The sequence below is a fragment of the Protomyctophum bolini genome (assembly GCF_963924005.1).
Source record: "Protomyctophum bolini genome assembly, chromosome: 23".
Classification (NCBI taxonomy): Eukaryota; Metazoa; Chordata; class Actinopteri; order Myctophiformes; family Myctophidae; genus Protomyctophum; species Protomyctophum bolini.
This window is the reverse complement of record NC_137884.1, coordinates 1802635-1815751: the sequence shown is the minus strand read 5'-3', so window position 1 is coordinate 1815751 and position 13117 is coordinate 1802635. Positions and strand designations below refer to the sequence as shown.

At 44.3% G+C, this 13117-nt stretch overlaps 1 protein-coding gene across 1 annotated transcript; it reads left to right on the top strand.

Moving 5' to 3' along the window:
* Positions 1-3944: 3944 nt before the first annotated feature.
* Positions 3945-7945, top strand: LOC308310602 (uncharacterized protein; the record flags this gene model as incomplete). The annotated part of the gene is made up of 3 exons (XM_080756986.1): positions 3945-3957; positions 4731-5880; positions 6847-7945. The coding sequence occupies 3 exons, from the start codon at positions 3945-3947 to the stop codon at positions 7943-7945; spliced, it is 2262 nt and encodes a 753-aa protein (XP_080613112.1).
* Positions 7946-13117: the final 5172 nt, after the last annotated feature.

Below are 13117 nucleotides of genomic sequence, written 5' to 3'. Positions count from 1 at the left end.
GGGGGAGAGGGGGGAGGTCATCGATGGAGAGAGAACGGCGTCTAGAGGGCCGGTCGATGTTGTAGTCATCGTCGAGACTGTAGGACCGTTGATCGGAACGGTCTTGGTAGTAGTCTCTGTCGGACTGTGACCGGGGAGAAAAGGAGGCTGAGGGTCCAGTGGGACAGGCAGCTCTCTCGTAGATGGGATCGGTCCGAGCCGTCTTCCTGGCAGGAGAGGAGACCATGAAAGACTCGTCACGACGTCTTTGAGACGGGGCGAGGTCGGGGTCTCTGGAGAGGGAGGAAGAGGAGGCGGGCCTGGGTCTCGCACCCTGGGTGGGATGGTCAGGCCAGTCGAAGGTCGGGGCTGGTCGGGGCAGTCGGGCTCTGAGGTCGGTTTCGTGGTTTGTGCCGCGAGAGATGCGTCGACCCTTCTCCCTGTCTGTAAAGTAGAAACAGCAGGGGCAGAAACCTGGCGTCTCGAAGGCCTGGCGGGCATGTGTTAGTCCCAGGCAGAACATGCAGCGAGAATGCCTGTCCTCGGGGGACAGCAGGTTGTCACAGGTGCGTGAGAAACACACACGGGGGCGATCCTCCTCTGGGAGCTGGGGGGGGCTGTCGCCACCACCGCAGGCCATCTTGGGTACTGGTTGTAGCTTGAGAAGAAACAGTAGCCCAGGAGGAAACTTCTTTTTTTTTTTTTTTTTTTTTTTTATAGTTATATTATAATATTATTGTTTTAAAAACTAATAATATATAATACAACAGTAAAAAGGTGTGAGGAGAAAATCTGGTACTCACAAGGTTGTAGAAGACGGTGAGGATAAAGCTATAATATATATAATATTATTGTTTGACAACTAATAATATATATATATATTACAACAATAAGAGGATAAAGTCACAGTATATATATTATTGTTTTACAACTAATAATATATATATTTGCAACAGTAATGTTGTGTGAGGAGAAGGATCTGGTACTCACAAAACAGTGTTGAAGAAACAGGAGTCCAATTACAGAGAGAAAACCACGTTTTTCAACTGTGGCTGCTGTTTCTAGAAGGGAAGGCCGCAAAGCCTGGGACTCGCGTAGCGAGGCCGTCACGCTGTTGTTGTATCAGGTCCGACGTACAGCAGGGCTTCCGTCGGCAGCGTGGATTGCGTCACGTAGAGTAGGGCCGTGGATCTCTAACCCGCACGTGCGAGGGACGCTAGAGAGGGCTAAGTTTGCGCCTGACGGCTGGAAACTTAGCTAACGTCTCGCGGAGCTAAGAGGCTAGCGGCTGCGTTCGCGGGAGCTAGCTAACCCAAGGGGCTAGCGAAACTGCGGAGGCTAGATAGAGCAGCGCTGGTTAGCTTGTAGCTGGGCAGGTGAGCTAGAGAAAAACACTTCGGGCCTCGTTCTAATGCTTATCAGCTTATAGTAGTGCTACGTTGTGCAACAGTAGACTAAGGCTAAGCTAGCAGAACAAAGGGACGCAACGTGGCTAGCAAGGGGGAAACAAAGTTTCGGGGATAGCTAGCAAGAGGACAAACTACAAGCCGCCGTACGGCCCACTTGAGTTTTAATGTCCTTAAAATAACTTACTGGCTTTTAAAGCTGGAACGTCCGTGAGTGAGAGAAGGACACCAACGTAGGACTGCGAATTTCCGCGGCACAAGTTTGAAACCCGTCCTTTATGGAAAACAATTTTCAACAGTCGAAAAGGTGATTCTCTTTGTTTAAGACGTGTATGCGTAGCACAGAAAGCGAGGAATGACGTTGCTCAGGGCGGACCTTAGGTTATATACCCAGTGGGTGGGGACATAACCACGCCATGAGCGACAGTTCACGATCCAATGGAATTGTTCCGTGAGTGTATGTTAGGCTGTGTGCCTGCGCCATCTAGTGGCTTGGACCCCGTATGACTCTCTCCGAGAGGTACTTAAGATAACACTTGACTAACACTGTCCCCATGTCAAAAACCCCTCTTAAAACCCATTCCCCTATACCCGTATAACATCACACCTGCCGAATTCTGCAGTGCAAATGGAATATTAAATGTAACTTTATTCAAATATATCCCCATATAATCCCAAATGAATTATCAAAGCATCAGCATTTGTTTGAGGTTTTCTTACCAAGTACTCGGCTGTGCAGTATACACCTCATGCCTGCAGGTCCTCCACAAACACTCAAATGAGGCTTTCGGCCAAACAGAGGCCTCAAACCTGGCCACCCCTTTATGCACTTCCCTTAAAGGGGCAGTGCTGCAAATGCATAAAGGACTTCAATTACATTTATGTTTGTTCATTTCACACTTCCTTCCTCTAACACACACACACACACACACGTTTGTACACTCTAAATCAGGGATCTTCAATGTATTCAGGCCACGGACCCCTTGACAGAGAGAGGTTAAGCAGTGTCCCCACAACGTATTATATAAAATTGTTTTGCAGATTAAACATTTTCATAGATTTCATAGATAGCTTCATGGACTGAATTGTTTGACAGCACTATCACCAGTGTTTTTTTTGATGACTTGTGTTTTCTATTAAGTTGGATTCATGTTAATGTTTCAGACATCTAACCACTTAAACCCTCAATACTTTACTAAACTTGTTACTAAACTAAAGTTCTTATCACACAACGATTTGGAGGATATCCCCCTAGGGGTTCTGGACCCACTGTTGAAGATAGCAATTCATATTTAATCAGAATGATAGAGCATTAAGCTTTTAAAGCTTATTTAAATCAAATAGGCTACAAGTTACACTCCCATTAACTGAGAGTCTGTCTGAGAGAGTGTAAATTTGATTGTAGGCAGTCTAACTAGGTTCCAACTGACAGTAACTACTGTAAGTACATTCACTATACCATTTTACATTCACTTCAGTAACATTTAAATAGGCTACTTAACTCAAGTATTGATATGATTCAAATTGTACTCTATACTCTCAGAGGCAAATAATTTACTACAGTTATTGGACAACGTTAGTTACAAGCAACTTTGCAGATGTAGATCATTATTATCAAAACGTACATTAACAAATTAAGCCCTATATGTTAAAAAATAGCAGTTTGACAAGCTATTAGGTCTACAAGATTTTGACACATTTTGCCAAGTTGTCATTCATTTACTTTCGGTACTTTAAAGTATATTCTAATGCTCATTCATTCATTCATTCATTCATCCATACATTCATTAATTCATTCATACATTCATTCATTCATTCATTCATACGTTTATGGAATACAGCTTTTAGTCATGGGTATCTACTATGCTACGTTTACGAGACAAAAATGGAAAAGAGTACTTCTTCCAACTAAACTGACACACACATACTTCCAGAGCCACAGTGGTGTATTGTCATATGTGGGGTCAAAGGTCAAAGCAGTTTCCAGGAAAATACTTGTCACCCTCGTGTCACCCCAGTGTCTCCGTGGAGCTCAACGGGCCAAACAGTGACCACTCAAAACAAAAAACAGCACACACTGTCACCCCTGACCCCATGCGCTCCGCGTTGCCATCCTTTCCCGCTATTGATCTGGCAGATTCCAGTGACGTGGAGGGTAGGTGCGACAATTCCCCGGCAGATATGGAGTCTTTAAGGAGTCATTACCTATATGCCCTGTCTGCATGGCCCCGGAGGCTCCGTGTGAAATCCCCCCCAAACGCAAAATAGGACATTAGAGTGACCTACTACCGCTGTGTGTGTGTGTGTGTGTGTGTGTGTGTGTGTGTGTGTGTGTGTGTGCGTGTGTGTGTGTGTGTGTGTGTGTGTGTGTGTGTGTGTGTGTGTGTGTGTGTGTGTGTGTGTGTGTGTGTGTGTGTGTTGTGTGTGCATTTCAAGGGGTTCCCCCATTCCTGTGGGACTGCTTGCTGCCTCAGCAACTTTCAAACTAAAGTCATTCTATGGAGAGGCTTGGCTGGACGGCAGTGACTGATGCTGGGACTTTGACATTTTAAAGGCACCATGCACACAGCAGGTAAGCAAAAAAGGCTCATAAATCGCAATGGCCGTATACAATGGCTTTATTGTGCCGTGATGAATAATGAGTTTTCCAAACCAGACAGCCAAACGACTGTAGGTCATTTGAAACGGATTGTTGTTGCTTGTTGATTTTTTCTTTATAGAACATTATTGTCTTTGACATTCATGGAAACGCGTATTTGTTGCACTTGCAGTGACAACAAAGGAGTTAAATTGAAGGCTAATAATAGGCTAATGAGGCTAATAATGAGTAGTCCACATTAAGGTATTTTAAGTGTAGTTTCCATAGGATTACATTAGATTATTGACACTGGGTGGAAAAAATGGGTTGCACAATCGTGGGATAAAAAGTATATATACAAAATAATGATTTGGTATTTTCCTTTCCGGTTTTCATATTCTTAGATCAAATGGAAGCATGCGCTCTCCTGCTCCTGCTCCTGGCAGTGAATGGATATTCCCATGTACTGCAACCCAGTAAGTAATATAAGATTGTAACAGTGAATGGTTGGGCACTAAATGAAGCTCAGTGATATAAGACGTGTTGAAACATCCTCATGAACACATATGCAGATCATCTCAAAATGTGTGACAGTAAAGGTGCGTGTGTGTGTGTGTGTGTGTGTGTGTGTGTGTGCGTGTGTGCGCGTGCATTATACACGCAGGCATGCATGTATAAAAACATTTGAACAAAACACTGCAGAAAGAAATCCTTGCTCCGTCAGAAGGACTAAACTATGTCAATGTTTGCTCTTTCTCCATGGTAAGAAGTGAGCATCACAGAGATAGACACTGACCCCAGATCAGCGTGGAGAGGCCACACGCTGCAAGGAGCCCGGGAGAACGCAGAGCTCCAGCCAGCCGCTGTCAACCCTGAAGACACAGGAGCAGAGGAGAAACTGAGGAGCGAGAGAGGACGACCGACACGAGAGGCCGGCGACAAGAGGAGGGGCGTCAGGGACGACAGGACGGCGGAGGAGAGGAGGAGAGAAGAGGAGGTGTTCCCTCCGAAGGTGGACGATCAAAGGGAGGAGAAAGAGAGAGTGAAGGAGCAAGGGACCTCCCCCACCCCCGCCCCCAATGACGATCCTCACGCCATTCTTCCGCCTGCAACTCCGCCTACTCCTGCGACCACCAATCAGGCACCGGTATTAAATGCCAGAGGCGCGGAGGATGAACTCGTCTCCCTGGTCGAGGACAACCTCACGGAAGTGCAGGAGATGGTGGCCGGCGAACGGAGCGGTTTCACCTCTGAGGCGTCGGAGGTCAAAGTTGGCCCGACGGCTCAGGTGTCAATCGGCGGTGAAAAGTCAGAAGACGGCGGGGTCACGAAACACAAACTGACCAAATCTGCACTGAACGAGTTAGAAAGCACGTACACAATTAAAGACGGATTGATCTCCAGCGCCAAGCGACCGAAAACAAAGAAAACTAACACCGTTGTCCTACCAAAAGAGACCAATAAACTCCGAGCCAAAGCCACGGCGAACGCGCGGCAGCCGGGCCCTACCGCCAAGTCCAAAGAGTCCAACTCCATCAAGCCCACGCCTCAGTTGAAAACATCGCCGCCTACGGGCAAACCTGTGCAGGCTAAAGCGACGAAAAATGAGACCGAACCCAACTTGAACCTGAACAAAACGTCTCCGCCAAAGCCACAGACGACGGCGTCTGCGACCAAACCTCTGCCGCTGCGACCGCCGACCCGGTCAAAGGCGGTGGCAAGAGTCGGAAAAGGCAAAAAAAGCAACAAGAACAAGAAAGGCAAGAAGAAAGACAAACCCAAGGTGAAGAAAGGGAAAAAAGGAAATAAAACTAAAAAGCCCTCCGAGAAAATAAAGCAAGCGCCCACACCGGCACCTACAGATTTCCCTTTCTTCAAAGACAACTACTGCCCTACGGAGTGTGCTTGTTACGGGAGGTAAGATGCACTTATCAATCGGCCAGCTTGTATCCAGCAAATTAATGTAATCAATCAAATCAAAATATAAGTGTGTTAAATATACATGTATAGGTCATACATGGGCAACTGGCAGCCCGGGGGCCACATGCAGCCCCACCATCACTTAATCTGGCCTGCAGATTAATATTAGAATATTGATATATTATAGATTTCTGCTGTTACAATTCCAAACATGCAGACATGACCCACTTGAATTACTTCTATATTAGTATATAGCTGAATGACTAGTACAATGTTATTGTCTATTTTTATGTCCAATGCAGTGTATTTGTATGTAGTTCATAAAGTTAACATAAGTATAACTAAATGCATTTGAAATTAAAAGGATTTTTCAGGATTCCAATTCAAAAATAGCAAAAAGTTATTCAGGATTTCAATTGAGAAAGTTTGAAAGCTTGTAGATTGGCTATTTTTGCTATGACAGTAATTATGCTATGTGGCCCTCTGGAGTGAGTGTGGAACTAGTGGCCCTCTGCATTGTCAAAGTTGCCTGATATAGGTGTTATATAAATTACAGCTACGACCTCCGACATATTTTAATGAATACATTTCATTGTTTTAAGCATGAAAACCTTCATTTATGTGTGTCACGTCACGCAAATAGCAGAACTACAAGCTCACAATGTGTCTTCGGTGTAATGTGTTGTGAAATTGTAGATCTGCTATTAAAAAGGGAAAGAAAAAAAAGATGAAAAGAAGAAAAGAATAACTAAAATCTTGTATATGAAGGTCCCGTGGCACATACAATGCTGCATTATGTTGGGGGTCTTTGACATGAACAACTTTGAGGACCACTGTTCTAGACCACTATACTAACGTATTATGATATAATGCTTTCATTGTCAGCAGTGACAACACACGTTACTGAACCTCTATGTCACCAGAGCTTAACACCGGTCTGAATGTGCTGTTTTGGTCTTCCAGGGTGGTCCAGTGTTCGGACAAAGGCGTGGACAAGGTTCCCTATGGTATTCCCTACAACGCTCGCTACATCCTGCTCATGAACAACCACATCGACAGCGTGCAGCTGGACTTGCTCAACGAGTACCTCGACATGGAGTTCCTGGTGCTGAGCAACAACCGGCTGACAGACGGTGCGATAGAGGGGGCTTTTGAAGGCATCCACGCCCTGAGGCGCCTCTACTTGGACCGGAACCTTCTGGAGAGCGTGCCCGGAGACCTCCCCGCGTCTCTGGAGGAGCTGCGTCTGGACAACAACCGCGTGAGGGTGATGTCGGAGGCGGTCTGGGCTCGCTGTCCCGGTCTCTTGGTCCTCAGCCTCAGCAACAACAGCCTGGGGAACGAGTCCGAGACCCTCCCCAGCGGAGTGCTCGCTCCCCTGGGCAACCTCCGCACGCTGAACCTGGACGGCAATCGGCTGGGGGAGGTCCCTTTGGGCCTCCCCGTGTCCATCAAAGAGCTGTACCTCAGAGGGAACCGCATCCAGCGGTTTCGCGCGGGGGCCTTCAACGGAACGGCCGAACTGATGGTCCTCGACCTAAGCGCCAACAGGCTGACGAACAGGGGCCTGGTCAGAGAGTCGCTCCTGAACGTTCCTCACCTGGAGAGCCTCAACCTGGAGGGGAACCGGCTCAAACAGGTGCCGCGTCACCTCCCGCCGTCGATAAAGACGCTGAACCTGGAAGGTAACCTCATATCGTCCATCGGTCAATCCGCGTTCCTCTCCATGCCGAACTTGGAGCACCTCGGCCTGGCCAGGAACAAGATCTCCCGGGTGGCGCCGGGGGCGTTCAGGCCCCTGCCGGTCCTTCACCAGCTGGACCTGTGCCACAACGCCCTGCGCCAGGTCCCCCGGCAGCTGCCCCGGGCGCTGCACTCGGCCGCTCTCACCCACAACCGGATCCAGTCGGTGCCCCGGGACGCGTTCTGCTGGGGCCAGGCCGCCGACGGCCTCAGCGGGCTGGTGAGGGTTCAGCTCGAGCACAACCTGATAGACCTGGGGAACATAGACACGCACGCCTTCAGGTGTCTGAGAGGATTCCAGGTTGTGCACTTCAACTGACCTATAACCATGTATTGATCTATATGCTGTGCCTTCAGCGGAGAGGATGTGAACTGTGCTGGGTTGGAATATGTCATTCTGAGACGTTTGAATTAGATAGCGTGGTGAAATCCTGCAGTGTTCATTATACAGTGTGTATAAATGGAACCTAAGACTGGGTCCATTAATTTGGTTCCATTTTGTTTACCCTCTGACTTCAATTAACAATGATTATTTCCACGCTGGGTATTCCACTGCTTTACTCATTTATTTCAGAACTTGCACAACTTTGTAAAAAGAAAAATATTTTTTATGGTTTGTTGAAATGTTATTTATGACTCTGTCCCCAACTTGTTGTTCTGCCACTTAAAGCTATTATCTTTCTTCAGACATGTCTTTGTTTCGTCCAACAATGCCTCGGGAGGTTGTGTTAAATGTTACGCCAATCCCGGACTGGAAATGAAAGGGAATGAAATTTTTTGATTTCCAGGAAAGTGAGACACCAAGAAGTACAGAGGATTACATTAGCAGTTGCTGTTGCAGCAGACACACATTATACACCTAATGAATCAGTTTTTGTGATGCTCTCTGTAAATGTTTTGTATCTAAAGTATGTGAGCAGGGCTGGACTGCATGGCCACAGGTCATACCGGGCATATTCCCGGTGGGCCGCGACCGTAGGGGGGCCGCCATGATTAAAATTAAATTTTTAAAAAAATGGCGTGCTGCCATTCTGCCAGTGCCATCATGATAATGTCACTGTACCTGTATCAGTGAGTGACAAATAAACCCTCTACAAAGGGTTGTGTAGTAACTGTAGTTGTCTTTTGGTTTGTATCATTTATGTTGTTCTGTAAAAGTGGTGGTATTAGGGCTTGTTTGTTTGTGTGTGCCGCGACGGAGCGGGCGGTAGAGTTTCTGCTATTGGTCTGGGCCAAATTCACGCGAAAATGACCGGGCCGAATTTTTGTCCCAGTCCAGCCCTGTATGTGAATCCTTATAAATATATTGTTGTATAAAGGTTTCTTCACTTTTTTTGTACAGTATGCATTACTGTATTACTTCCTGTGTACAAAACTGTGTTCAAAATGGAGATTCTGACTCAATAGAATGACAGAAAATGACATAACGAGTAATGACATACAGCACTGCATTTGTGTGCAATTCTGACTGCTTGACAGTGTACTGAATTAGACCTACTAAATTGCTACCCAAACAAACATCCATTGTGCATTAAGTCGCTCTGGACAAGAGTGTCTTCTAAATGCCTAAAATGTGAATTGTCGTGAGTGTGCACATGCACATAATTCCCAGATGAACAGGCAGAGGTGGACAGAGTACTCAACCCCAGTACTTGAGTAAGAGTATACAAATACGACCTGTTCAAATTTTACTCCACTACAAGTCAAAGTAGCTCAGTCAAAATGTTACTAATAAGTAAGAGTAAAAAGGTCACTTGCTTTTAAATGTATTCGAAAAGTATTAATTGTTTCACAATTAATTTATAGGACCTTATGTAACATTCTCTGAAAAGTAACTGTGAAACCACCTGCGCGTCGTGCACTGATGTTCTTGCGTGTCGAACCACTACCTTATACATCTTAGTATACCAGTATTAGTACTCAGTACTCAACAGTAATAAGTATCAAAAATATCTAATACTCAAGTAACCTACAAATCCTCAGAATGTGTACAATAAGTACATTTAGTTACTGTCCACGTCTGCCATAACAGGTCACTTGGGCCTTTCCCCAAAGAGGAATTTATTTAGTTATTTTTTTTTAACACAAATTTCCTCTTCTGGGGATCCCTGGCACAAAACATTTTCAGATGGGTCCGGTCATATACAACTAGGCCTACTGTATAAATGTGGGGGTCCTTGACACGAAAAGGATTGAGAACCACTGCTCTGCTACAGTATATGGTCAGCGTGTGACTCATGTTGTATACGAAGCATACTGGTGTCAGTTTGAGGTATTACTGTGAATATGCTCTGATCTGTATACAGTGTGGTTTCACTATTAAAACATCCAAATGCATTAATGCATAATGTTGTGCCAGTAGGCTATCGTATCGTCTCTTTCAACCCTGGAAAGTGTGCAGGGTCCGAGTGGCAGGACAGGACAGGTACTGTGATCAACCTGTCTCTGTCTCTGTAGTAAAGTAACTATAAGTATACATTTACTCAAGCAGCCTACTGTATTTTTTACTTTACTTTACATTTCCAAATTTTCTATACTTTTACTTCTACTCCAATACATCTCAGAGGCAAATATTTTATTGTTATGTTTTAACTCCACTATAAATATTTGAAGACCTTTGTTACTCGATACTTAAGATTTGTATTATTTATAACAAAACCAGTTCAGGCCTATACTTTGGGCATTTTGAAAATAGCAGCTGTACAAGCTCACAACCCGTCACTTTGCGCCGCGTTGTGAGCTTGTAAATCTTAAACATTTTCAAATTGCCCAATGTATCTTTATAATGAGTGCATGCATAATGAGTACTTTTACTTTTGGTACTTTAAGTGTTTTGATGACGATAATTTTGAACAACGCGTCGCAACACCACACTCAAGTGTGAGTTGTAGATTTTCGCTATTTTTAGGGCTTTTGAGGACTACATTTTATTCTCACTTTTTTATGAACCATAGCCCATATATCCATATCAATTACCTTAGTGTAATATACCCTTATACGGTACATCTGTGTTGTATCTATTCAAATATAGTACGATGAAAAGTATAAAGGTAAATGCTGTGTTGCAGTGTTGTTTTTGACAGCAAATTCTGATTTTAGTTTTTGACATCGTCTCTTCATAGTCTCACAGTTTTCATTCAGTTTCAGTCACATTTTAGTTACCTGGAATGTTTTAGTGTTAGTCTAGTTTTAGTCGACTAAATATCATAAGATCTTAGTTGACTAAATCTACAGTTGATTTAGTCGACTAAAATGTATTTTGGTGGGCGTAGATGCCATCAATGACTGTATTTATACGCTTGCTGAAAATAGCCGATCTACAAGCTCACAACGTGTCGCAGCGTGACGCGTTGTGAGCTTGTAGATCTGTGTAAAGTGTAAAATGACTTGTGTCTTCTAGTGGATCTCTTGTCCACTAGTCCCTTCCTAACATTTTAGTCTAGTTTGTATTTGTTGGCGAAATTGTCAGTATATTTAGTCATAGTTTTAGTCATCATGGCTTAGTTTTTATTGTTGACAAACATTTTTCGTCATAGTATTAGTCGACGAAAACAACACTTCTGTGTTGACTGTGTTCAAACTGTTATTTTTTACTGTTGTTAATTATTAAAAAAGATAACACTCATAGCGAATATTTAACCCCCCTGTCAATCAGTAAAGGGTATTTCTAATGCAATAATGAGCAACGACTTCATAGAAATGCATAATAGCTATTATAGTAGGCTATAAAATAATATAATATTGTCTCTGGTGGGTGGAAACCTCATATGTCCAAAACTATTAGTTGCTTTTTGTCTTTTGCATCTGTCTATGGAGTTAACATTACTCCAATAGACCCCCAGGTGTGGTTTACAATATTAAAATATGTCTTCCCTGTGTATTTTTGGTTTCTCCCTGAAAGCTGAAAGCCTTTGTGTCAAAAGGACTAATCGAAATAACACTGTGGCCACAGCTGTGGCGATGCTTAAGTTCAGGTGGGTGGTGCTGAGGTACCTGGTAACTTAATGAACTGGTGGGTGTGGCCACATAAAACATCATTTTAACTTTTTTTTAAAGAATCCAATCCTCCTAGTATAATCATAGTACCTCATGTTTTGGGGTGTGGGGGGGGGATCACGGCACTCCATCTTTAAGTAATTCCAGATAACTTCACTAACAATGGAGTTTTTTTGTATCATTTTTTTCTCCCCAGCTTTTTATTTTTAATAAAACAGAACATTCATGGAGACTGACATATCCTAATCACGTCAGTATAGACCCAGCCAACAGCAGACTGACAACATGGCATGGCGTTCAGCCCTTATATACCCCCATGGCCCCTCCCACTACTAGACTGACCAAATAATGGGGTGATTTACAAGGTCCCTTCTGTTCAAATAAACCGGCACAACATTTAGACTTGTATAGATCTTTAACTTTCACTTTGACCCAAAAGCTTTGTCCACTAGGTAAGAAAATGGTTTGTCTCTATTTTTCCCCAATCAGCGGTTGGGGCAAAATTGCACGTACAGAAAAACAAACGCAGCTGGTCTCATTGAAAATGAACTATAGGCGCGTTAAATCAGACCGTTTGAAAGGACCTTTACCCTTACTTCAACACCTGGGTAGGCAAGGCACCACTCACTTCACACTGGGTGTGATTATTTATTGTGTTTAACTCGTTGCCCTCAATGTGCATCACATGTTGTTTTTCTTTTTTAGGCCTGCATTTTCTTTAATCAGGTGACGTTGACGTCATGATGTCTGTGGCTCGCAAAAAACTAGGGTAATTTGGCAAAGGAGTCAGATTAAATAGTGTTTTTACTTCGGTGAAGTTTATTTCAGTGGTTGCAGCTATTCTGAGGTGAATGCTTCTCCGCCCTCATCTGCCAAGCAGTTAGCCTTCTGTAAACAAAAAAGGTCAATACAAAGGCCTCAGTGATTACATTTAAACTTGCTATCACTGAAAGAACCACTAGATGGCAATAATGTATAGGGCAATGCATTCTCAAGCGCTTGGCTCCCACAGCTCTTCAGCACATGAGATACATACACAGCACATTAAGAACTCAATCTGGCTCCGCTCCAGTTGCCAAATATGAAATGATGGGCAATCAAAATGCATATGCTTCAGGAAGTTTATCTTGTGGGTAGAGTGGGGTATTTAAGGCTCACACCAGACTGGAAAGTGAACGATGCATGAGTGTGCACAAGCGTGCGCGAGCGTGCACACATGCAAAGCTGTGGTGAGTCATGAACACTTTGCACAGAGAAATAAGATATGCTCCTGTCCCGAACCTCCTTTTCAACAAGTGAGAATATTCCATTCGTTTTCCTATGAATTCCACCTGGACTGGACGAGAGAGCGGGAGGGGGGGGTGGGGGGGGGGGGGTGCACTGAGACAAAAAAATCTTCTATGAAAGCAAAATGAGAGAAAGTGTATAAGCCCACGTGGAGGTGCTTAGCCTCTCTCTCTCTCTCTCTCTCTCTCTCTCTCTCTCTAATAACTTC